Source organism: Budorcas taxicolor, chromosome 24, assembly GCF_023091745.1.
Source record: "Budorcas taxicolor isolate Tak-1 chromosome 24, Takin1.1, whole genome shotgun sequence".
Taxonomy (NCBI): Eukaryota; Metazoa; Chordata; class Mammalia; order Artiodactyla; family Bovidae; genus Budorcas; species Budorcas taxicolor.
In genome coordinates, this window is record NC_068933.1 from 13,855,522 (window position 1) to 13,882,205 (window position 26,684).

At 46.0% G+C, this 26,684-nt stretch overlaps 1 protein-coding gene across 1 annotated transcript in view; it reads left to right on the plus strand.

Moving 5' to 3' along the window:
* The first annotated feature begins 215 nt into the window (after window positions 1-215).
* The window catches only part of STOX2 (storkhead box 2), a 190,883-nt gene continuing 164,414 nt past the window's right edge, over window positions 216-26,684 (plus strand). The window contains exon 1 of the mRNA XM_052661523.1: window positions 216-579. Coding sequence (XP_052517483.1) covers window positions 216-579 — 364 coding nt within the window. The remainder of the gene's footprint in view (window positions 580-26,684) is intronic.

The window sequence follows — 26,684 nt, forward strand, 5'->3', positions numbered from 1 at the left end:
GCGTGGCGACCACGCTGCGCCCACTCGCAGGCTTGCGCCCAAGCGGGTCCCGGGGCGTCCTGGCGTCGGGGCGCAGGGTGGCGGGGGCGCGGCCGGCTCCGGGGGGCGGCACTAACGCTCCCCGCTTGTCCCCCAGCGCAGTTCGCGCGGCTGTTCCCGGGAGCGGCGGGAGGCGGCGGCGGCTGCTGTGAGTGGGGTCACGCGGCGGGCGCCGGATGCCTCCGAAGATGGAGAAGTTTCTGCAGATCGCGCCTCACTCTCTGGCCATCGTCCTGGGCCCGGCCGAGGGGCCGGCGGGGCAGAGGTCCGAGGCCGCCCGGCCCGCGTCCCCGGCCGGGCCCCAGCAGCTCTCCCGGCACCACATCGGCTACGAGATCTTCGCCGACTTCAAAGCCGAGAACATGCAGCACTTCTGGAACAAGAAGGTCACGGCCGCGGTGGCCGAGACGTTCTTCCTGGGCTGGATCGACGAGCAGGTTCTGCTGATCCAGGGCAAGGAGGAGCATCTGGAGGCGCTGCGCGAGGGCTGGTCGCGCCGGGCGCTGCGGCCGCCCTCGGGCTTCCACATCCGCTGCCTCGGTGAGTCCGGCCGCCGGGCGCCCCGTCCCTTCCCGCCGGGTCGCGTCCGGTGCCGTAGCGCCGGGGACCTCTCCCCGCCCTGCCCGAGCCGGTGCGCAGGCCGGGCTCCCCCGGGCGCCCGCGCCTCTCTCCACCCCCGCGCCGCGCCGGGGGAGGGGCCGGCGGCCTGGGCGCGCGCGGGACAGGGGAGCTTCCTGGCACCGAAACCCCGGGAGCAGTTCCTCTGCGCGCACGGCGCTCCTGGCCGGCCGGCGGGAGCCTCCCTGGCGGCACCTGCGGGGCGGTGCCTGGGGCCGATCAGGTGGGCGGCGGCGCGGGAGGCTCGGCGGGTGCTCGGCCGCTCCGGGTCTGCCGGGTTTCCGCTTCTGCGCTCGGCTCTGGCCGCGGGCGCGCGTGCGGACGAGGGAGAGGTGGAGACAGACGGCGCCCAGGTAGCTTCGGGCGGCAGCGGGCTCAGCCGCGGGAGACGGCGGCTCCCGGTCCAGGTGCGCGGGCGCCCCCGGGTGCATCCTGTCCGGGGACCGGGACCCGGCCGCTCCGCGCCACCTCCGGCTGCCTCTGCCTGGCGGGAGGAGGGTGGCGGGGTGGGGGCGCGTCCCTCCCGGGGTGGGTTGACTTTTAAGCGCCGGTGTTTCTGTGCACGACTGAGCTGTGTAGATTTCGTTGCCGCCCATACATCTTTCAAGTTATTTTGTGAGTTTGAAGGTAGGAAGAGACAAGAGGACCAGAGAAAAAAGTCTGATCCTCAACAAAAGAGACAGCAGTGTCCGGGAAGAGCCCGCAAGGTGCTGTTCGCTGCTGCATTCCTAGCGCGTCTCGATCTGCTGATTATTTCTTAAATTGCATTGCTTTTTCTTAACCCAGTCTGCATCTGTTTTAGACTATACTGTTTATTTTTGTACTTTAGGCTCAGTGGCTCAAAACGGATATAGTAAATAGTAATGTTTTGTGAAACGATTTCGGGAAAGAAACCATTCTTCTAGTCCCAAGGTTTAGAAATTCTTTTGTGACATTTTGGGAGGAGGTCAAGAGTTCAAACGCTAAAAGACGGTGAAGCGGCTCTTTTCGATAGCCGGGGTTGCTACGCTACCTTCTGCTGAAAGCAGAACTTTTTACCTGCTAACGTGCCTTCCTCTACGCGGATGGCAAATTTATAGCATTTTTTTTGTTTTGTTGTGTTTTGTCAATTTTCGAATAGCAGAGATCTTTGCAAAACTTTCTTTAAATCGAGTAGACAAAAAACTAGTAAAGCTTGCCTCTTGTGTGTTTTACAACCTGTGTTGAAATTTCGAAAGGTGCCTTCACTTTCTTTTTTGACGTTAGCAAAAACCTCAATGGAGTCCCTGTAATTAAGCTGCCTTAGTAAAAGGCCAAGATTAATATCTCTGAGATTTCATCTGTTCTCCTGCTGTAGAACGGCAACACACTAGGAGGTAAGAATATATGTAGTCATTTTTAGGCACTGCAGAGATTGCATTTCAATAGTTTTTAACCTTGACTTCTACTTATTCTTTACTTTCTATTTTGGAAAATTTCAAACAATATGCAAAACTAGTACAGTGGTTCTCTCCCTCTCCCCTTCTTTGCCAGGATATTCCAAGACCTTGAGTAGATGCCTGCAACCTCAGATGACTCTATATGTTAATATTGATTTTTCCTATACCTTCATACCTATGATAAAATTTAATTTTAAAATTTCTTACAGTAAGAGAATATCTGAATTGCTAGCATCATTTCTCTTCTGCTTTGGGGCCATTGTTTAGTAAAGTAATGGTTGCATGGACACAAACACTGCAATACCACCACTGTTGAAGTGATGCTGGCAGGGCGACTGCTAAGTGGTTAATGGGCAGACAGGTAACCTATGCATTGTGGATTCGCTGGGCAAAGGGATGATTTACATCCCAGGATAGGGTGGGATGGGGGAGTGAGTTCATGAAGCTACTCAAAATGGTGCCCAATGTAAAACGTATAAATTGTTTGTTTCTGGAATTTTCCATTTAATATTTTTGGATCTCAGTGGACTGCAGGTAACAAACTGCAGAAGCAAAACCTTGATAAGGGTTTTGCTTATAATCAAAAATGCTATATTGAACTCCTATGAACCCATTATCCAGCTTCAGAACTTACCAGTATATGACCAATCTCATTCCATCTTTAAATTTCTCCCACTGTTTGAAATCCCAGCTATTATAACAATAGCGTTTGATTTGTAAATATTTCGGTTGTTTGCATTATTTTTCATTTTAGCAGAATTGGTGAGCTTATGGGAATTGGTAATTTGTCATATCAAGCAAAGAGAACTATTTTGGCATTTTAAGGGTTACAGATTGCTGTGGTTCATTGACTGTAGCCTGTTGCTTTGGTACCTTGAACTGTCTCAAGCTCACTGGCAGCTGGCAGGTAGAGTAGCTGCACTGGCTCAGCCCTTACCTCAGTAGCATGATGGCCAGCACGCAGAGCACCTCCTAACACCCGCAGCAGACCAAGGAGCGTGAGTGATGTCTTCTGGGGTCCAGGTGGTTAGCTCTGGTGAAGTGCTTGGGGATTCAGTAACAATGGTAAAATACTGAATTGTTTCTGATGGTTCACCTCCTGTAAAACTTCTCTCAGGGAACCTCTGTGTTGGCTGCAAGGCTTCCTAATTTTTTGGTGGAAGATCTTTTATTGAGCTTTGAAACTCCAAAGTCCAGAAGCCCCTGATGACTGGCTCACAACCTTTTACTCTGAGGCACAGTATATATGTGGACAGGTTCATGCACTCAAAAATACAAGAAACAAAACCTCAGCCACGGATGTGTACTCAGAGGGAACCTAGCTGTAAATCTGGAAAGAGTGAGTGCCGTTCTCATAGGCACTCCGTCTGATTTATATGCAAAAGCAGGAGTTGATCATTATCTGTGAGACTTTATTATTAGTAATGCATTTCTGCATGATAACTTTCAGTGGATCCCTCAGACCGACTGCCTATATTATCAGGTGCTTTTATGTGGTTTTGTGATTTTCCCTGATTATTTTGTGGGTATGAGACAGCAACAAAACCAGACAGAGAGGAGCCTTCCGGGGGGCATCATATTTCCTCTTGTTGAACTTGAATTAAATTCATCAGTCACACGTAGTCCTCTTAAACAACTGGTAGGCAAATGCCAGTTTGCATTTTATTCTACTTATGGTTAATAATTATTCACAAAATTTGGTTGTTTTCCAGGTAGTCTCTGAGAGCTCATCTCTAGGTTGTGGTAATAAAATTGTTGTTAGATCCTCCCAGTGAGGAAAGGGGAAGATTGCCTTTGTTCCATCTCAGAGTACCCTTCTCCTCACGGGGTGTGTGTGTGCGTGCGCGCACGTGCGCACATACGCATTAACCCATGGACAAGAAGTCTGCCCAGGCCCTCTTTTTTGGCTGGGCCCCAGCGCCGGTGAGGCAAGCCTACACTTTCACCGCAGGATTGAAAACAATCTTGTCTTGCTTTGTAACTTGAAACATGCGTCTTGAAGTTGCCAGCAATTCCAGATTACTTTTGTCTGTAGTTCCAAAAGTATGTGGTTCTTATCACACACTTTTCAGGTCAAGGTTCAAGAAGGAGGAGATGACTATGGATTCAATAAGAAGGGAGGAATTAAGGAACTCAAAGGAAAAGTAGTTTTGATTTGGGATATTCAAACCCACTGCTTAGAAATGACCTACTTTGGACATGGAGGGAATAAAAATTCAGACTTTTGATTTCCGGGGCCCTCCAAAGGAAGGTGTAGGAAGAAACTAGCAATGTTTTAAAGTTGTGCTGTGTACTTTAACACTCAGTTGGACGCCTGACATGTTCCCTGAGTGACTGCTAGTCCCCGGCTCCGTGTGCTTCTGGAGGTTATGAAGACTGATGAAGGCTGCCGTCTTTGTAGAGATGCTGACTCTGGAACCGGGCATGTGCGGAGGCCTCTGAGCTCAGGGAGTGAGGAGCAGTTACTTCTTCCTGGTGGCCTGGGAGAGGGGTTCCCGGAGAAGAGGCTTGCCCTGAGCCTGGTGCAGGGCTTCCCTCAGATCAGGGCAGCTCTCCCACCTGGGCAGGAGCATAAGCGGTCACGGGACGGAGGAATCCCAGACGTGTTTGGGGGCTGGCTGGCTGGGGAGTAGGGGGACAGCGGTGTGATCAGACAGCGGAAAGGGGGGCTTGGGCCAGAGGTGCCCACTGAGAAGCCCTGGTAGCTTCTGAGCAGGGAGAGGGAATGACAGGGTTTGATCTTCAGTATCCTGAGAATTCTGGGGCAGGGGAGGGGACTGGGCCCAGGTACAGCAGCTGAAAGTCTATTGAAAGAGCGGTGGGGAGAGGCGGTGGGCGCTGTGAGGGAGCCTTTGTTCTCTTGAGGTCCCTTCCCGCGGTCGGGGGTTACTGTGCTTTGGAACATAGCGCTGTAGCCTGGTTGAGTTTGGAGGGCCTTGCAGCCTCCCCGAAGCCCCAGAGGCCCTTGTGAGGCCCCTGTGGGGAGCCCAGATGTTTCTCCCTCCTGGGGCTCCTGGGGTTTCCCAGCTGTCAGCCTGATTCAGATCCGACCATCTCCATAGATGTTCCTAACTTCAGATCTCAGGGACCGTGGCCCATCCAGTGGCTCTTTATACTTAGATATTATATTTTATTTTATATGGTATTATATAGAGTCGTGTCCAATTCTTTGAGACCCCATGGACTGTAGCCCACCAGGCTCCTTTGTCCATGGGATTCTCCAGGCAAGAATACTGGAGTGGGTAGCCATTCCCTTCTCCAGGGGATCTTCCCAACCCAGGGATCGAGCTTGAGTCTCCTGCACTGCAGGCGATTCTTTACCATCTGAGCCACCAGGGAAGCTCCATATAAATATATATTTATATAATTATATAAATATAAACAAATAAAGGTATATAAATTGAATCACTTGTTCAGTCATGTCTGACTCTTTGTGATCCCATGGACTGTAGCCCATGAAGCTCCTCTGTCCATGGGATTCTTCAGGCAAAAATACTCCAGTGGGCTGCCATTTCCTTCTCCAAGGGATCTTCTTGACCCAGGGACTGAACCTGTGTCTCTGGTCCCTCCTGCATTGGCAGGCTAGTTCTTTACCACTGTGCCACCTGAGAAGTCCATATTATAACTTTATCCTTAGCTATTAACTTAGGACCAAACACTTTTTAGCCTTTAAATCAGAACTTATATTTTACATTATAAAATTTTTAGCTGTTGTATCCCTGAAACTCACATAATATTATACGTCAGCTATAGTTCAGTAAAAAAAAGGAAAACTGTTTAGAAAATAAGGGCATCAAGCATTTCTTCTATTCCAACATCTTTATTGGTTTTTTTCAAAGAGAGTTGCTCTTTTAAAGTGGCTTTTCTGAGTAGTAACTTTAAGACAATTGTTTTAAAAGGATACACTTCAAAAGAATTTGTATATATCCCAACCAAAAGCTGATTTATTTAAGTCAACTTAAAATTGAATAATATGCCTAGGCTCATGTCTGGAATTGCCAAATGAGTGTTATAAAGCTTTTGGAATTAAAGGTACCGAGTCATTCAACAACTGAAGAACCTCCTCCTGTCTCCTAGGATTTGTTCTGGGAATTGAAGTGGAGAATAGGTCAGACAAAGCCCTTGTACTTTTGGATATTCCATTCTAAGGGGGCAACAGAAATTTAAAAAATTAAACAAGTGAGAATTTCAGAGTGTTTTAAGGGCTTTAAAAATTAAGCAGGCGAGGACTTCTCTGGCAGTCCAGTGGTTAAGACTCTGAGCTTCCACTGCCAGGATTTCAGGTTTGATCTATGGTTGGGGAAATAACATCCCAGATGCTGTAAAAAAACAAAAACAAAAACGGGTGATAGAGAGTGACAGGGAAACATGAGATGATAACTAACATTTATTGATCATTTACTATTTCATAAATGCTTTATTTCTGGTGGCTATTTGGGTATCATTATTTTACCCGTTTTACTGTTGAGAACACTGAGGAATAGCAGGACAAGTGCTTCTCCGAGGACACCTAGTTAGTAAGAGAGAGAGCTGGGGTCTGATCCCAGGCAGCATGCTGCTGCTAAGTCACTTCAGTCGTGTCCGACTCTGTGCGACCCCATAGAAGGCAGCCCACCAGGCTCCCCTGTCCCTGGGATTCTCCAGGCAAGAACACTGGTGTGGGTTGCCATTTCCTTCTCCAATGCATGAAAGTGAAAAGTGAAAGTGAAGTCACTCAGTCGTATCCGACTCTTAGCGACCCCATGGACTGCAGCCTACCAGGCTCCTCCGTCCGTAGGATTTTCCAGGCAAGAGTGCTGGAGTGGGGTGCCATTGCCTCCTCTGTCCAGGCAGCATAAGTTTTGCTTGTTTTTCTTTTTCTTTTTGGTTATACAGGTAAGATTCAAGTTCAGGTTGCCGGCCCCCAATACACACACTCTCCTAGCAGTTTAGGGTTCCAGGTAGCCCGGAGGCCACGGGTTTGGTTGGAGGTGGCTGAGACCACACAGGGAAAAGGGAAACCAGCGCTGGTCCAGGATGCTGCGAGAGACCGTCACGATCGAGCTTCCTTTAAGCCTAACAGTTTGGTCCATTGCTTTGTGTGGTTAATGATCTTTCTGCAGGGCTCACTCACAGGAGGGCAGATTCTGCATTTTCTGCCCAAAGCCACATTCCCCGCCAGGGCTTTGACTGACAGCTCAATAATATCTCTTGTTTTGAGTAGCACTTGAATGATGGATGAGGTGGCGGCCAGTGGTGGAGGAGCAGATGAAAATCAGCTTGAATGCCGGAGGGACAGAAAGGAAAGCCCTTGAGGCTGATGCTTGTTGAGCCAGCCAGAGAATGGAAGGTGTGACTGGAGATGAGGTCAGAGGGGCTGGCTGATGCCAGGTCATATGGGGCCTCTTGGTATTTTATTCTATGGTGACAAGGTTTGGAGCATCCAGTATAGTTAGGACACTGGGTTGGGGTCTGTAGAATATCCAGAAAAGCGTCAGACAGGGGACCCTCTCTTAGAGAAGCTTACCTCCCAGTGAGCAAGGATGTATTTCAACTTTCATTAATTTCTAGCTAGTCGTAAAGATATTTTTATGAATTACCTCACTCTGGCTCGAAGAAATTTTCAGTAAATGTGTGCCAGTTTCATCGTAATGAAGTGTTTGGAGTGAACTTCAAAGACTCAAGGTCTTGTGTAACTGTTATAATTTAGGTTATACTGACATGGGAAGATACAGCTGTGGATATTTTGATATCAGTCTCTCTTGACACAGAAGCGTGATCTTGGACAGAGTCAAGGGTCAGAATTAGCGGTATCTCTTTAAAGAATTTGATAAATGATTTGGGTCAAGAGGTACAGGGAATTTATCAGAGCCTTTGGGGGTGTAAGTGTCCCAGGGAGGCAGACCCACGTAGCTGTGAGAGTCCGCAGGATGGTGGTGGGCACCCCGTGGCATGGCCCCCAGGGCTTGAGATATTCTTTTGATATTAATGCAATGAAACTGACCTCCCTACTGTCGATGTGACTCTTACGGCTCAACACACACAGTAAAATTCTTCCTCTTCCTTAATTTCCTGGGAAGGCCCTATGCTTGAATTTTCTATGAGCCCACCTGTGGATGTAAAATGGCATGTCTCTGAAACAGGGATGTCACCTCTTGCTTCCCAATACCAAACACGTGGGGGAGGCTTTAAAGTCCCCTGGTCTGCATGGATGCCAGCTGTTTAATAGTAAGTCCAAAATAACCTCCTTCTCACAAAGCCACGGGTCTCTGGAGGTCCCAAAAGGCTTACCAGTGTCTCTTAGCTGTGGACCCAGTTTGGCAGAATTTCACCTTCTGACCACCTGCGATTGCTGTGGCCTCTGTCTTCACGGTGAGGCCGCTGGTGCTCAGAGGATGCGCTGGGATGCTGTGACTGCACCCCCTCTTACCATCTCCTTCCATCCCTGTCACCCTTCCCCTGACGCTGTGTCAGACGCCCTCCTCCCCATTTCTTCTACTTTCTCTCCAGGTTTGGGCTACTTTTCCTTTTGAATCTTGCAATAACAGGTGATGTCTTCTCTGCCTTTCTACTTCAAAGGCCGCATGCCCCCACCCCCCCCCACCCCCCACCCAGCCAAGAGCCCCGTGCCCGAATTTTTTAGAACCTGAAGTTCTCCTTATGTTACCATTTCCAGGACACCAGAGCTCCATCACCTGGTCTTCTAAAGAACGTTGTCTTTGGCGATTCCAGGCTCCTCATTTTCCTTGGAAGTGACCTTCATGAGTCAGGATAGTTTCGTGACACTTTCACGCTGAAAAAGAGGGGAAGAACTTCTATACATTTAATGTCTCCAAGGGGACACCATCCCAGATGTGATTTTCAAAATAAAATTTTATTTATTTATAGGTGTTCCCAAACCTGTGGGTCTCACCCCTTGAGGCTGTTTTCTGCTCTTGGGCAGGTCCTCTCTGAAGTTTTTTTCCCGCCCATCTCACCAAGGCTAGGGGGAGCATTACAGGATCTAATCTGTGTTCCTGCAGTAGAGGGCTTTTTCTCTGCTATGTGGAAACATCTGTCCAGTCTGGCTAGTTCGTGTAGCTTCTTTGTTTTTTCTTTTTTTTTTTTCCTTCATGTTAGTTATTTTATCTCTGCTCCTGGACAAAAAAATCAGACACTTTCTGGACTCCTCCAGAGGAGGCAAAAGGATGACACAGTCCAGTGAACACTGCTGTCCTTCTGGAAAGAAATTCCAAATCTTTATCTCATCGATTATAATCGCGTTTATGCCACGTGTGTGTGCATGCACACGCGCGCTCAGCCATGTCCTACTCTTTGCAACTTCTTGGGCTGTAGCCCACCAGGCTCCTCTGTCCATGGGATTTTTTAGGCAAGAATACTGGCATGGGTTATCATTTCCTCCTCCAGGGGAATCTTCCCAACCCAGGAATCAAAATCTCATTCTGTTGTTACAATTTACCCAGATCTTCAAACAGTCTTCCTCCAAGATCTTCTGTTGGCCTCTAGGTTCTGATGGCTGGTCCTTTCCCCTTGGGTTCATTCTGTTTGGGTCTTGTTAATATCAGCTTGGGGAGATTTGGAAAGCCTGCTGACTTTACAGTCAATATACAATCGCAGGATACATAGATAATCCTTTCATTTTTATTATTATGGGGGACAACTTTGTGACCAGCATACCTTGTCTAGGTTGATCACTTTCCTTTTATCAGAGTCCAGTTATTAGTTTGTAAAAAACAAGTGGCTTTAGGTTAGTAGACTGAAGTACTAATATAGAAAAATGAGAGCGGTACTTTAGAATCCGTGTCTCTGAACGTGCCAGATGATGGTGGTTACTCAAGCATCCTTCTTCTCCTCTTTCCTGTATCTCGAACATTTCCTCTTACATCAGTACTAAAGAAGGACCATTTTAGAGGATGGTCTTTATGCTCTTTGCGCCTTCATTTTATTAAATGCTTACTTCAGAGTTGGAGAAGGGGTGAGTAGAGTAGGGAGGAGGAAAAGTCTGTTGATGTTCACTGTGCGTCAGGCATTGTTCTCAGCACTTTAATATAGTCTCATGTAACGTTGTGCTAATATTATTTCCATTCTATAGAAGAAGAAACAGATTCAGAGAATATTTATACGTACATGTTTAACACAAGTCCTTTCACATCCTTTTCACCTTGAAATTTTTTCCCCAAATTAATACTGGAATATCTCTGCTTTTTGCTTGGTATATTGATTGCCACCTTTTCCTTTTTCATCTTTTGTATGCTTTTATTTTAGTGTGTGTTTTATAAGCAGGATATCGAGTTAGAGTTTAAACCCAGTATGAAATTTGTCTTTTTAGAAATATTGAACCACTAACTATATTGTAATAACATTTGTTTGCTCTTGCTTGAAACTTTTGTATGTCACATGGAAGGCCCTACAATGTCAGTTTTGTTTTTTTTTTTAACACAAATCATTTATGTTGAAATGAAGTAGTGCACTCTTTTTACAAATGAATTAAATACCTTCTTTGGTGCTTTGCTTTCAACCTTGTAACTAAAGCAGTAGCTATAACCAGCGGCCTAGTTATTCTGTAGCTTAGCTGAATCCCAAAATCTCTACCATCGACCCTAAGGAATTAAAGCCGAGAGGGAGATAACCATAGCTGCTCCCATAACCCCTCCTCAGGGAGGGAACCAGTATAGACCTGGGTTAGTAAAATAGTCACTTCCTGGCTTAGAAACCCTCTTTGGACAGTGTTGATTTGGACCAGAGGCTGTGGAGGCTGCCCCTGCAGGATCAAGGCTCATAGGATGAGGAGGATACTTGGACAGGGCGCAGTTAGCATTTGGTCCTGTCCAAACTGGCCATGAGGCACTGGGTCCTCACCCAATGGTCCTTGATACTTGGTCCTGTCCAAAACCATCTGTCATGGACCGGGTATGCTCACAAAAGTTTTGAGCAGGACCAAATGTCCTGCAAGGGTGGCCTTCATTTATTCTAAGGAGGCTACATCAGTGTCATTTGGAAACTGGACTGTTTTCTTTTGTTTAGCTTCTTTTTTTTTGAAAACTTGTCAGTTTATACTGTGCAAAGAGTCTTAGATCCAGGATCAAAAGCAGAAGGGTAAGGGATGTTGGATGTTACTGAGTTAAACTGGCTCACAAGGTAAGCAGCAGGCTCAGGTAATTGAAGAGAGAGATTTTGAGGTGATACAAGAAAGAGTAGAAGCTTCTTGTAACAGAGGCGCATCTTCGGTTTGCGGAAGTCCATGAGGACAGAATTAGATGGAGACTGCTGATGGCGATAACGTAGTGACGTGTGACTGATGACTGTGGGGAAAAGGTTTAATGTGATGAACTTTTCCCCTCTTCTTTCAAAAATGAACACACTGCATATCTCTTTGACACTGTGAAAGAAACAAGGCTCAGAAAGCCCCAAAGTTTCTTTCCTTTAAAAAAAAAATTAAGTATAGTTGATTTACAGTGTTATGTGTTTTCTTAGAATAGTATAAATTTGTCTTGTTTTCAGGTAGGTGACCACTCGTTATAACGTGGCTGCTGCTGCTGCTGAGTCACTTCAGTCGTGTCCAACTCTGTGCGACCCCATAGACAGCAGCCCGCCAGGCTCCCCCGTCCCTGGGATTCTCCAGGCAAGAACACTGGAGTGGGTTGCCATTTCCTTCTCCAATGCATGAAAGTGAAAAGTGAAAGTGAAATCGCTCAGTCGTGTTCAACTCTTAGTGACCCCATGGACTACAGCCCACCAAGCTCCTCCATCCATGGGATTTTCCAGGCAAGAGTACTAGAGTGGGGTGCCATTGCCTTCTCATAACATGGCTAATAGTAAGAAATCCTGGATTCCGTAAAATCCAGCATTATCTAGCTATATTTGTGGTGAAAATATAAAAGCCAATTTAACCAGCAAATTTACATGCAATTTGAATAAGTGGGATTTTAAATTTCTATGTACTCAAACCGATGATTAGTTGATAAAGTTTTATTGTGTATAATGCCTTTTTAATGAGCCTAAATATTTGAATGACTTTAGATTTAATAAGTATTAAAGTGCCATGCTGAAATAAGTATTACATTTTTTTAAATGACTTTTTTCTCTCCTCTCCCATTAAAAATTCTGGACATTTATTAGCAGAAGAGGGAAGGATTGGTTAAATGCTAACAGAACATACGTTGAAGTTATTTCTGAAGAGCAGTTTGATGTGAGTTGGTGAGTTCACATCATTTCAATGACTGTTTGAAAGACAGACTAAGAATGTAAATCTGGAGTGGCTGAATCCAAGGGTCAAGTGTATGATCTATTCAACAAATGCTTTTAATTTCAAGGGGAGGGATTTAGAGTATGCACAAGTGTTCAAGGAGAGGGCATGTGAGTAATTTTCTCTGAGCCCTGACCCTGTGTACGCAAAAGTTCTGAGGACTTACGCATGCAGACTTGAATGAGTGAATGTCGTCCTTTGTAATATTGCCAACATATTTAATTTTCCAAGTAGGCAGGTCATTGTGTTGACTTTGTCCTCATGCCAGAACCATTATCCAGGCTTTTCAATTAAGATATTGCCTTCTCAAGTCACAAAAGTTGAAAATGACTACCATTTATATGCTCACCTGTTTTAAAATAACTGGCACTTATGTTCTACTTGCTTGTATTAGCAGTTCACTTTGAATGTGTCTTTCCCATTAGTTTGTCATTTCTTTGAGGATGGAGACTATAATCCTCAGTTATGTGTCCTACTTCAGTTCTCTGTGTGATGTGGATTTATAAGCGTAGCGTGAGTGTACTTAGAAGTATAGTTAATGCTAACTGGCTGCTGGTGGTAATTTCTAAACTCCCTTTTGTGAAACTAATTAGACAAGAAGATCATTAAACTGGGGTAGCCCTAGTGTCTTTGGTAGCTTATGAAAGCAAACTGAATCCAGAGTCGACTAGATTTTTCTTGAATCTGAGAAAACGAAACTTAAGAACAACTACTAACAGCTGAGTAAAGTTTCTTATGTAAGCCAAACATTTAAGATACAGCCAAATACAAAAAAAAAAAAAAGATACAGCCAAATAAATAATTACTTTGCTTCCCCTCTTCTCTATAAACACCTCTGCTGTAGCCCCCCACACTGGGAAGCCCCCTAACCACTTTTTGGTTTTGGCAATGCCTGAAAAGGCATAATTTTGGCAAAATATTATAAAACATATATTGATTATAGTTAATAGCCTATATTAAATTTGTTTGAGTTACAACTCTGCTTTAGAAAATAAGACTTGGGGTACAGATTTTAAAAAATAAGTCAGATGGCATGTTAATTATATTTCAGTTAAAGAGAAAATAAATTGGATAATTGAGGAAGACCACAGAGAAACTGGCCTCCTCAGCTGTTTGAAAAACAAGAGGGAAATCTACTATCCCTGAATATTTTTGTTGTCAAGGGAGGGGAAAGAATTTGAGAGGAAAGGGTGTGAAGTGAGATCATAATGGGAAATAATGGACTTTATTGTTAATGTGCAGCCATGTGACCTGAGCATGCAGGTTGCCATGTTGGTCACCCAAGGCAGCAGCCACAATCTGGGACCTGAAATACATTAAAAGTGTTGCTGCAAAGTTACTGTGTTTTAGGAGGACAGAAGACGTCACATTTATTAATAGACAAGTTGTATGTGCATGTCCTGAAAAGAAAACATATCCATTAGGATGGGGTTTCCCTCGTGGCTCAGCGGTAAAGAATCTGCCTACAATGCAGGTGATGCGGGTTGGGTCCCTGGGTTGGGAAGATCCCCTGGAGAAGGGAATGGCAACCCGCTCCAATATTCTTGCCCGGGAAATCCCATGGACAGGAGCCTGGTGGGCTGCAGTCCCTGGGGTCACAAAGAGTCGGACATGACTTAGCAACTGAACAGCAACAAGAAGTCCATTAAACAATATATTAGGATACACGAAATGATCAAAACATTTACTTCCACGTCTGGATGCCTGTAGCAGCCTTAGCCACCAATGTTCAACTTCAGCGTCTTTTTTACTTTGCAGGCCTGTCCAAGCAATCTTCAGAATTCCTGGGTGAATTCAGGAGATAATAAATGATTTCATGAGGCATTAGTCACACATGGATTCACAAATGTACATTGTAAAGAATAAAATGCATATTGTATAGTTTTTTAAAAGTAGAGTCATGATGTCATTTAGCCTTAGCCATGAAAACCTTATTTAGAAAACGGTGACGTTTTTTTCCCTCTGGGAAATTCACTTTTCTCCAGTACATGAGATTGGATGAAAGTAGAACAGGTTATCAGAAATTCAGAAAAGCTGTGAAAGTTTTAATTTGGGGAATCTCTTGGGGGCTTTCCAGGTGGCACTAGCAGTAAAGAAACTGCCTGCCAATGCAGGAGACAATAAGGGATGTGGGTTCGATCCCTGGGTTGGGACGATCCCCTGGAGGAGAACATGAAGAACGACTCCAGTATTCTTGCCTGGAAAAGAAAAATAAGTTTTCATGAAAGAGATTCTCATGAAAACTAGGTTTTTACATCCATCAAAACTCTTTTGCAGGGCAAGTGGAGAATTCCAGAGGGTGTCTGTCCACCTCTAAGGCCAGTACTGAACTGGCTGGATTGAGAACTCAGGTCAAGCTATTGAATTTTCATTGTAGTCCTTAGCTCACTTTTGCTGTCTGCCGTGATCATTGAAATTTTGCTCCTGGTCTGGGTACCATATATACCGGAAGTAATGAAGGAAGTGAAAAGGACTGTCTTGTCTTCTTAAGGTAGGGGAGCACTCACCACCACAGCTTTGAAATGGTGTCTGCATCCTTGGAAGATTGTGAGTTGAGTCAAAGCAAAGAAAACCCTCTGACAATTTTTGGGCCAACTTAGAAAACACTGGCTTCCAAAACTGCTCAGTAATCTAGGAGAAGACCTCAGTCCTTACTGACTCAGTGCTTTAATTGTGTCCAGGAGAGTATGTGAAACATCAGGGAGGTTCCTTGCTTGGTGAACCTTTTAATGCAGATCACAGGGTTCATCCTTTGGCACCCCACTCCAGTACTCTTGCCTGGAAAATCCCATGGACGGAGGAGCCTGGTAGGCTGCAGTCCATGGGGTTGCTAAGAGTCGGACACGACTGAGCGACTTCACTTTCACTTTTCACTTTCATGCATCGGAGAAGGACGTGGCAACCCCCTCCAGTGTTCTTGCCTGGAGAATCCCAGGGACAGAGGAGCCTGGTAGGAGGCTGTCTCTGGGGTCCCACAGAGTCGGACACGACTGAAGCGACTTAGCAGCAGCAGCAGCAGCACAAGGAAATATGATTTCCAGGTTTGTGAGTAAAAACACTGAATACCCCAATTTTGGGAGCTCCAGGGAAAAGGCCACCTTCTTTGCATGTATGAACAGTTTTCATTTGGAGCAATGCATATTTCGTAGAAGGAAATTGAAGCTCTGAATACACAGAAATCGATACTTAAAGTAAAACCTCAATCAATATTTAAAATAGTGATTATAAAATGATTTTGCATTTTCCTTCATTATTCTGTTTTGGAGGTGTATTCTCATTGCTCAGTGAAGAAAATCTGAGAAGTCCAGGTTAATTTTATTTCGATAATAAAATGATATTCTGTGTCCGTGATAAACTGCTTGGGCTTATGCCTCTCACTTTCTGTTTATTTTTTTACTGCTTGTCCCTATCATTAGTGTCTTACCCATGAAGAGGTTCATTACATAATACCCCTTCCCTTTCTGCCTTCCATGGAAGGCTTTGGAATGCCTGAGCAGTCCCTGTAGCTCCCTGGGCTGGTGTATGTAAGCCTTTGCCAGGTGATAAGGCTGGGTGTGGTGTCAGAGCTCTGGTTGGGTTAGGGTTCTCATTTCTGCACTGAATTTAGCAGCTGTGGGGCTCAGACCAGACCCTGTTCTGTTGGAGTAAAAAAATATAATTCATGAAATTAAAAAAAAAATACAAATATAGTCACTTACCCTACAGGACAGGGAAGCCTGGCGTGCTGCAGTCTATGGGATCGCAAAGAGTCAGACACGACTGAGCTGAACTGAACTGAACCATTGTAATTTTTTTGGTTGGTCTACTTATTTTTACGTAACGATCTATTATTAGTATATACATATCTTGTATCCTGCAAAGGACTGAATTTTTCGTGCTTGGTTTCCAAGGAGGCTGATTGAATACCAAGCTGTTAGATGAGTGGAATTTGGCTGATTCCAGTCATGGTTTTTGAGATGTTCGAAGTCACCTTGAAACTGGACGTGCAGACCGTTGAGCTGAAGCGTGTTTTCCGCTCACGGTTCCGTTGGCGGCGGGGCTCTGCTCCCCTGATGCTAAGCCAATAGAGTGTAACGACGTTTATTTCGCTTCTGAATTGTACACAGAGGCTGGGTTAGGACCTCCCTTGGCTGGGTGCCCTCGTGTAAGCGTAGGGAACTTCACGGAAAGCGGGTCACGGCTTCGTTTTCCCTTCCGTCTGAAGAGGCGGGAGCCTGTGCGAGCAGGTAGGGGTGCTTTTCTATGAAGCGCAGTGAAAGCAAGACGCCGGCGAGGTTCATGCCAGGGCCCCGCGGACGGCTCGGCAGTTCTCTTGCCGCTACTGTTTGGGATATTTTCATCCGCGACTCTGAAGAGAATGGAGGGTGTTCCAGATCCTGGGTTTAGAGGTCAGGGCTCGCAGCTTCATGCATTTCTGTGTTCCTGGCTCTGATATCGCAGGTGCTGGGCCCGGGGTCGGGGGAGGGCTTGCAGGGGGCCTGGCAGGCGGCTGGGTCTCCAGGGCGGGGCTGCAGTGCCCGCGTGAGGTTCCGCGGGAAGGGGGCCTTGTTCTCTCAGGCAGCAGCCCCATCCTTGTCCCGGTCGGGGTCGGGCTGGGCCCCCAGCTCTTGCCTCAGGGGGTCTGTGAGTGAGTAGGCAGGTAGCGGGGAGGGGAGGACCTGGGGCTCAGACCTGGAGGTTAAGAGATTGGATCCAGACTGGCCCTTCAGACCCGGTGTGTCCTCCCCGAGGTGGCCCTTCACGCAGTGGGAGCGGAAGTGAGGAGAGCTGATGGGTTTGTGTCGTCTCACAGTCCTGGGAGCCGGGCCAGTGACCAGGGACAGCCGGGTCTGTGCCCGGCCCTCCTCACGCCCCCTTCCCTCCCACTCCCCTCGACCTTTCCGGCTCCGGCCTGGGGTGTCTGCCACCCACAGCCAGCACACCCGAGGGCTGGAGTGAAATGGCCCGGCAGGGTCAACCCCATGCACTGTGAGCCTGGATGTGGTTCTTGTGCCCTTCCAGACCCGGCAGGCCCTTTTGCTGTTTAAGAATGACCTTACTTACTGTCCCTTCTGGAGAAGGACATGGCAACCCACTCCAGTGTTCTTGCCTGGAGAATCCCAGGGACGGAGGAGCCTGGTGGGCTATAGTCCATGGGGTGGCACAGTCAGACACGACTGAAGTGGTTTAGCAACAGCAGCAGCTCTGTCCCTCCCCTCCATGGTAGATTCTGAAGTAGCCCATGTATATACATTAACATATTTAATCTTCAGTACTCTGGCCATCACATGTGAAGAGCCAACTCATTGGAAAAGACCTTGATGTTGGGAAAGATTGAAGGCAGAAGGAGAAGGGAGTGGCAGAGGATGAGATGGTTGGACGGCATCACTGACTCAGTGGACATGAGTTTGAGCAAGCTCCTGGAGATGGTGAAGGACAGGGAACCTGGCGTGCTGCAATCCATGGGGTTGTAAAGAGTCAGACACGACTGAGCACCTAAACAACAACAGCAATTCAGTCTTCACAGAAACTCAGTGAGTTTCTTCTTATTTCCATTTTATAAGAGGCTAAAATTCAGAGAGAGTACATGTCTTACCTGATGTCAGACAGATGAGGGGGCGGTGCTGAGCTTCACCCCAGATCTGCCAGCCTCCATGCCTCCTCCCATCCACTCCTGGGCACCCTTCTTCCTAAACACTCACCCACTTCTGCTTGGCCCACTGTGGTTCCCCTGTAATCTTCAGGAGCTCACCTAAGCTTTTGCAATCAATTTTTTTCTTCCAGTGTAAATTTAGGATTTCCCTGGCGTCCGTGCTTCCAGTGCAGGGAGCACAGGTTTGATCGCTGGTTGGGATATTGCATGCTGCCCGGCGAGGCAAAAAAAAAACAAAACACCCAATATAAATTTAACTACAGTCATCTAATAGAGGTTCCTTTTCTTGATTAAACGAGCGTCAAGAGGCTATGGCTGTCCAGAAGGAGACTATCCCAGGCAGACTGCACAATGAAAGGCTTTCCTTCCCACCCACCTCCGCTATTCCTTTTTCCTGCCCAGTCACGTCGTCACATGTTTGGCCCACAATAAATTACAGCAAAGCAAGTAGTCGCAGTTCTCAGCCCTAAGTGAAAGCGACGCCGACAGGAATCTGATGCTCCCGAGTCCGTCTGCTGGAGACGGTTCCAGCAGGTCTAAAGACTCGCCTGATGAGCTGGCTGTTCCGTTGTCTAGGGCCTCCTCAGTTTTCCTTGGCTCTTTCCATCTGTGCCCCTAGCTTGTCAATGCCTGCTGGGGGAAGGTTTTGTTCTTTGGCACATGTTAAATATTGTAAAAGGCGGTGTACACTGTACATTAAAAAAAGGTCTAACAACAATGCAATACCACTTTGTCCATCAAATGCAGCCTTGGGCCTTGATCGTTTCCCCAGATACGCAGACATGCACAGCCGTGTATTTTGTAAAACAGGCTGCCATGCTTTCCAGGAGAAGTGGTTTTTAGCTGCGAGGAGGCATCAAGTGTTCAAGTTAATTTGACAGTTTTGTGTAACAGTTTCATTGAGCTTCATCCCCTAAACTGTCACCTACTTGAAAATTATTTGGGATTAAAATAATCCAATAATAAATCCAAACTGGCCAGAGTGGGAGAATTTCAGCACGGACATGCTCCTATGAAACTTTGCTTTTTTTCTTTTCCTGGGTCATAAAGCTAATAAAATATACTTTCCACCTCCCGACGTTCCCCAAGTTTCCATATAAATTATTTCTCACCTATGTTCTACTTTCCTTTAAGCCTATTTTATTTTCCCAGGCCAAGAGCCTTGGTTTATTTCCTTAGATAAATGTCGGTTGCCTCTGATAAGAAAAAGCACACTAGAGAGAGTTAGATGGAGCAGCTAGCCATCTTAGTGAACTTGCAATGACAGATAAACAATGACGAAAATATTATTGTGTGATTGTAAAAACATAACAACAACAAAACAACACTCAAAACAGAAAACTTTTACTTCTTGACAAATTAGTTAACAGAAGCTCTTATTTGACTTGTGGGATAAACTTCAGAGGGAAGCAGAGAGAAAAATGTACATTTTATGAAAACAATGGTATGTCAATAGATGAAGCATTTTGTGTATATTACGGGATGCGTGGATACCAGGCACTGTAGGAGACCCAAAGACTGCATGCATTTGACCCCAGTGCCCCTGGGGCTCATGACTTCACCAGGAGCACACAGAAGGGGAGACTGGTGGCTGCTGAAGGGTTGAATCTTGTGCACCCGGGCAGTCTCCTTGTGTTTCTGGATGAGGGATAGGTCAGGCTAGCCTGGCTGCATTCCTGTCCTGATGAAGTATGAGGCCCCAAGTTGGCTTTCTTCCCTGTCTATACGTCCAGAGAGCCCTCTCCCTCCTCACACAGCCTTGGGGGCTGTGGAGAAACATGGTGAATAATCCCTGACACTTAGAGACCCAGGAGGCACTTGATAAAAAAGGGCCGATGCAGAAACTGAGAGTTCAGGCTCACTCCAGGGTCTTGGGGTGTCAGTGGTGGGGATTCTGTTCGACGTAGCTGTGACATTCTTTGCCACCTGATGATGCTTTGAAGATCTTGAGCTAATTTTTCATGGAGGAGATGGAGAGATGTTGGGCGAGGAAGAAAGGGGGTATTGTAAGGAGGAGAGAAGAAGATTGAATGGGGCCTTCAAAGTGGTGTGGAGCAAGGTGAGCCTGGGTGTCATCAAAAGCTGGCCCATGCTTTGGCTTGTGGTAAGCGTGTGTTGGGGTGGCAGAGGTCAACTCCTAGCCTCCCCTAGCATCGCCGCACTAGTGAAACACCCTTGCGTTGGACATTGAGGAGCCTGAAGCAGAAGGGCAGGAGGCTTTGCCCCAGGACTGTGTATAGTTGCTCTCTGGTGCAGGAGTCTGAACTGGAAGGGGTTTTGCAGGTGTACGTAGGGGCTTCCCTGCTGGCTCAGTGGTAAAGAATCCACTTGCCAGTGCAGGAGATGTGGCTTTGATTCCCTGGGTCGGGAAGATCCCCGAGAGGAAGAAATGGCAACCCACTCCAGTATTCCTGCCTGGAGAATCCCATGGACAGAGGAGCCTCGCAGGCTACAATCCAGAGGGTTGCAAAGAGTTGGACACGACTTAGGGACTCAACAACAGCAACAGATGTGTGAGAACTGATCTGCCCTGCCAACCGGGCTTGGAGGATGCCCCCTCTTCTCCCCATGCCCCTTGCCCCCGGCCTTGGTGTAAAGCCGTGATCACTTACTTCCATTGCTGTCCTCTGGACAGCTTGAAACCACAACCTGGGGAGACGGGGAGCTGCTGGGGGCCTGACTTTGCGGGGCCGAGGCGTCCAAGGGAGTTAGATCTCCTCGCTCAGCAGTGGAAGCTGCTCTGGGCGCCTTGGTAGAGGTGGAGACAAGCAGTGTTCAGGGAAGGTGGTCTGGCCACGGGGTGACCTAGTGAGGAGGGGGCAAGGGAAGTGATGGGTTATTTGGGTGCAAGCTGAAAACTGATGGCGTTTTCAGACTCAGCACTTCTGGGTCATCTTTGACTTCCTCCTCTGACATTCCCTGTTTGTCTCCCCGGAAGTTCTTCATGTTCAGTGCACAGCCGACTACCCAGGAAGCACGTGAAGAACAGATTCCGGGGCTCCATTCCCGGGGCTGGGAGCGAGCCTGGGAATCTGCATTTTCAATTTGCATCCCAGGCTATTCTAGTGCAGGGGAACTGAGGACCATTTTTGAGAAAGCTGACCTGGTTAGTAGTCAGGTTCTATCAGGTTTGGAGCGTCTTTCTTCTTCTCTTTTGCCTTTCTGATCAGCCCCTTCTTTCTGTTTTCCCTGCCGCTGTCCTCCCGGCCCCCTGCCCTTCCTCCCCGCTCACTGTTCTCTTCCAGAGCCTGCTCCCATCGAAACCTCAGGGCAACCCCAGGCGGTCCCTCCTGTTAGCCTGGTTCCAGGGTCTCCTGTCTCTGTCTGCCACAGGCCTGTCTGGCCTCGCAGGCACAGCTCCCTTCCTCTTGCTGAGAAATCTGCCCCGACCTCCTTGCTAAGTAAGTGGTGGCCCCTCGCCCCCCATTTCTTTGCGTTTCTGCAGCTTCTGTTCCCCACACTGCTTAGTTATGGGGATGTGTCAGTTGTCAGCGTGTCAGAGGAGCCCAGGCTTTGAATCTGGCAGCGACTCTCACCTCCAAAAACCGGTCCTGCAGGGTTTCCTGAGATAATTCCCGGAAAGAGACTTAAGTTTAGTGCTTAGTACATAGGATGTGTTTATTCCAATGTTGTTTCTTCCTCTTTTCCTTATGTGTCCTGAATCCCCAGCTGGACCAAAACACCCTCAATAGACAAAAAATGGGCTTTCCGTTCCCCTCTGTTTTCAGCATTGAGCTTAGTTGGCTCGATAGGTAGTAATAATACAGAGAGCAGTCACAGTAGTGACGGGGGGGTGGGGGGGGTAACGGTAATAGCAAACATATAAGGTATTTGTGACGTGCCAGACGTTGCATAGAGCATTACTCATTGCATCTTAACAGCAAAGCTTTGAGGTAGGTGCTGTTACGGACACGCGACGAGGAGAATGGGGCATGGAGAGGCTGCGGGACCTGCCCAAAGGCACCCAGCTGCCAAGGCTTTGAATTTGAACTCAGAACGACTGGCTGCCACTGCTGTACTCTAATAGCACTGCAGTAAGAAAAAAGCCCATTTTACGTATGTAAAATATGTTGACCTTATACAGAAACAGAGGGACACATACAATGCGTTCCTATTTAGGCCGCTTCAGTGATCATCATCGTGTCCTATTTTACTTTATCTGTAGCCCCACCCCCTCCTTTGTCTCCACTTTGTATTTATTTTGAGACAAATCCCGGACATATACCCTCCCTGTAAATACTTATGTAAGTAAGTAAGTAAGTGTTAGTCGCTCAGTTTTGCCTGACTCTTTGCGACCCCATGGACTGCAGCCCACCAGGCTCCTGTGTCCATGAGATTTTCCAGGCAAGAGTACTGGAGTGGATTGCCGTTTGCTTCTCCAGGGGAATCTTCCTAACCCAGGGATCGAACCAGGGTCTCCTGTACTGCAGGCAGATTGTTTACTGACTGAGCTACAAGGGAAGTCTTATGTACTTACAGTACTTGTGTGCTGCTAAGTCGCTTCAGTCGTGTCCGACTCTGTGCGACCCCATAGACGGCAGCCCACCAGGCTCCGCCGTCCCTGGGATTCTCCAGGCAAGAACACTGGAGTGGGTTGCCATTTCCTTCTCCAATGCATGAAAATGAAAAGTCAAAGTGAAGTCACTCAGCAATGCCCGACTTTTAGCAACCCCATGGACTGTAGCCCACCAGGCTCCTCTGTCCGTGGATTTTCCAGGCAAGAGTACTGGAGTGGGGTGCCATTGCCTTCTCCGAATACTTATGTGCTTATCTATAAATAATGGGTTTTTTAGTATAATCACAATGCTTTTATCACACTTAAAAATGTTATCAGTTGTTCCTTAATCTCTTCAGTTTTGTGTTTAAATTTCTCTGATTGAACTAGCATTTTTTTTTTACAGTTCATTGGTTCACATCAAGATCCAAACAGAAAAACAGCCCGTTTTTCATGATGATTTTTATTTATTTATTTATTTATTTATTTTTGTCTCATGATGATTTTTAAAGCAGAATACCTGAAGATGTTTACTTACTGAGTTTCATTCAGCAGATATTTATCACATGTCTGTGTGTTTTGCAAGGCACAACGTGAGGGTGATGAAAGATATTTTCTGGGAGCTGTTAACTGGCCGTGGTGACTGATAGGATTCAGAAATGGCAGAGGGCATTGGCTTGTTTTGCCTCTAAGGTTACAAGCTTGGAGTGAGCGATGCAGGTATAGAAGGCTTGATGGAGAAAGGGAAGGTGGAAGAATGAAACAAGCCCAGGAAAAATGAGATGGCTCTGGCTTGTGGTTTGTAGTTAGAGCTTAAAATCATATTCTGTCCTACATGTATATTGTCTGCATTCCATTCTTCTCTGACTTTCCACTTGATTCTTCTTTCAGTGGCAACTTGGAAGTCATAATGCTGGCTTTGTTTTCCTTGAAAAAAATCTTAATAGAAATTTAGGGGTGAGCTTCATGACGATTGTGTCTTTGAGTAAAGTAAATAAATGTGTGTGTGGTGGGGGGGAGGGTAAATCCACGCATTTCAGTGGCATAATCCCAGTGGTGATAGATTCAGGTTTTTAGGTACGTGCTTTTATTGTTCCATCTGACTCTAATGGAGGGGAAAATGTCTTGTCAAATGAGAAAAGCAGAGAACGGGAAAAATTAAATTCTATGAAATATTTCTGTTTGCTTTGAGATTATTCATCCCTTTGTTTTGAGGGCCTTTCTAACTTCAAAGTGATTTACCTTGAGTTTGATGGAATCGGGCTTTAAAACTAGGCTGAGAATCGTGTGTATGCTGTAAAAATCTACCGCTGAAACTTGCTGCTGGAAACATGTGAGTTTCATCAAGTAGATTTAAGTTGGAACAGGCATAAGAAAGAAAACAGTTTGATTTGGGTGCCAACTGGGAGGTTAGAATAGCAATTTGCTTATTTCAGCTGTTTTATTCAGTAGCACTTATAAAGTTGACTAATTTCTTCCACAAATAGTTTGCCAACTTCCATTAAGAAACAAGAGATTTCAGGAATAAACTTTTACTCTTTTCCTATCCAAAGAGGTGGTTTTCAGTTTTTTAAAAAAAAGAGCTATCAAAACTATCACATTTTTCTTTGGCTAGAGAAATTCTATTTGAATTCATGTCTGAATCATTTTTCATACTCATTAAAAGTTATTTATAAAACTGAATCATGAAACTACTGGATTTTTGGTGAGACAGTTAATCCAATGTGCTTTTAAAAAATTTAAGTATAGTTGATTTATAATTGTGTTAGCTTGATTCAGTTATATATACATGTTTTTTTCAGATTGTTTTCCATTATAGGTTATTATAAGAGACTGAATAGCCGTGTGTTATCCAGTAAATCATTGTTGCTTATCTATTTTATGTACAGTAGTTTGTATATGTTAATCTGATACTCCCACTTTATCCCCCCTTCTCCTTTTGGAAACCATGTTTCTTTCCTATATCTGTTTCAGTTTCGTATATAGATTCATGTGTATTATATTTTAGAGTCCACATATGAGTGATTCCGTGTAATATTTGCCTTTCTTTACCTGACTTACTTAGTGTGATCATCTCTAGGTCCCTCCATGTTGCACAGATGGCAATATCTCATTCGTTTATATGGCTGAATAACATTGCACACCCCCAAACTACATCTTCTTAAGCCAGTTGTCTATTGATGGGTACTTGGGTTGTTTTCATGGCTTGGTTATTGTAAATAGTTTTTGCCTGAACATTGGGGTGCCTGTATCTTTTTAAATTAAAAATCTTATCTTTCTGGATATATGCCCAGGAGTGGGGTTGCTGGGTCACATGGTAGTTCTATTTTTAGCCTTTGACGGACCCTCCATACTGTCTGTATTCCATAGTGGCTGCACCGATTTACATTTCCACCAACAGTGTGGGAGAGTTCCCTTGTCTCCACACCCTCTCGTAATCTGCTGTGAATTGAATTTAACCTCAGATCTGTAAGTTATTTTTTAAATATTAAAAATATTAATCTCTATATTCCGTATTCTCTGACTGGTTTGGGATTGAGTTGTAGAAGTGGCAGAGAGAAAAAAGAGAAAGCATGGAAAAAGCCTGTTTCTTTTTCCTATTAAAACTCTCAGTCCATTGTCATTTTATTGCTTATCTTTCTCTTTCAGTTCAGTTCAGTCACTCAGTCGTGTCCGACTCTTTGTGACCCCATGAATCGCAGTACGCCAGGCCTCCCTGTCCATCACCAACTCCCAGAGTTCACTCAGACTCACGTTCATCGAATCAGTGATACCATCCAGCCATCTCATCCTCTGTCGTCCCCTTCTCCTCCTGCCCCCAATCCCTCCCAGCATCAAAGTCTTTTCCAGTGAGTCAACTCTTCTCATGAGGTGGCCAAAGTACTGGAGTTTCAGCTTTAGCATCAGTCCTTCCTAAGAAATCCCAGGGCTGATCTCCTTCAGAATGGACTGGTTGGATCTCCTTGCAGTCCAAGGGACTCTCAGGAGTCTTCTCCAACACCACAGTTCAAAAGCATCAGTTCTTCGGCGCTCAGCCTTCTTCACAGTCCAACTCTCACATCCATACATGACCACAGGAAAAACCATAGCCTTGACTAGACGGACCTTAGTCGGCAAAGTAATGTCTCTGCTTTTGAATATGCTATCTAGGTTGGTCATAACTTTTCTTCCAAGGAGTAAGCGTCTTTTAATTTCATGGCTGCAGTCACCATCTGCAGTGATTTTGGAGCCCCCCCAAATAAAGTCTGACACTGTTTCCACTGTTTCCCCATCTATTTCCCATGAAGTGATGGGACTGGATGCCATGATCTTCGTTTTCTGAATGTTGAGCTTTAAGCCAACTTTTTCACTCTCCACTTTCACTTTCATCAAGAGGCTCTTTAGTTCTTCGCTTTCTGCCATAAGGGTGGTGTCATCTGCATATCTGAGGTTATTGATTTCCAACCTTAAGAACTCATCAGTATTTATAGATCTAGAAAATTATAAATAACTTGAAAATTTCTGTAAGCAGGAAGATTATTAATTGTTCCTAATTTTCTTATGTGTGTGCTTTTTAAACTGTAGCTCCCTGGGATCAGGAACACAACACCTTCTAAATTTCATATGGAAATCGGTCCCTGGTCACCTTATCTGAGCCCCTGCCCCTCCTGAGTCCAGCCTTTTCTCTGGGTTTGAAGTCACGTGAGCCACGATCCCCTCTGCAATTTTAAGCCAGCTGACTTGGGGATTTCTGTTACTTGCAGCCAAAAGCACTTACTGTACTTTATAAATAGATCTATTTCCTGTTGGAAATCAAAATGAGTAATTCTCTTTTCTGGGTCAAGGAATTTATACTCCCAAAGAGACATGAAGAAAAGGGAACAATTATTGAACACCTGCTATGTGTCAGGCACAAATGCAAGGTGTTTTTACAGACATTTTCTTCGTTAATCCTGAAGGTGGGCATCATTATACCTCTTCACCTGTTGCTGCCTCAGTGAGTGATGTGGGAGGTGCTGGTCCTGGGGACCACGTTTCCCATGGTTGCTGGAGGGAGGCTGGTTGTGGCTGTCTCTGGGCTGTCCATGGATCTTTACCCTGCTGTGGGCACATGGCCTCGTGGAGGTGTGCTGTTTCGGTGTCTGTGTGACAAGAACTGATCTCACTTCTGCCCCTGATAAAAGGTGTGTCGGGATCACCTGGTGCCTTCTAACTTGCTTTTCTGCCAAGTTGTTTTCTTTGCACGGAGTAGTAGAAAATTGGGCCAGATGTAACTTG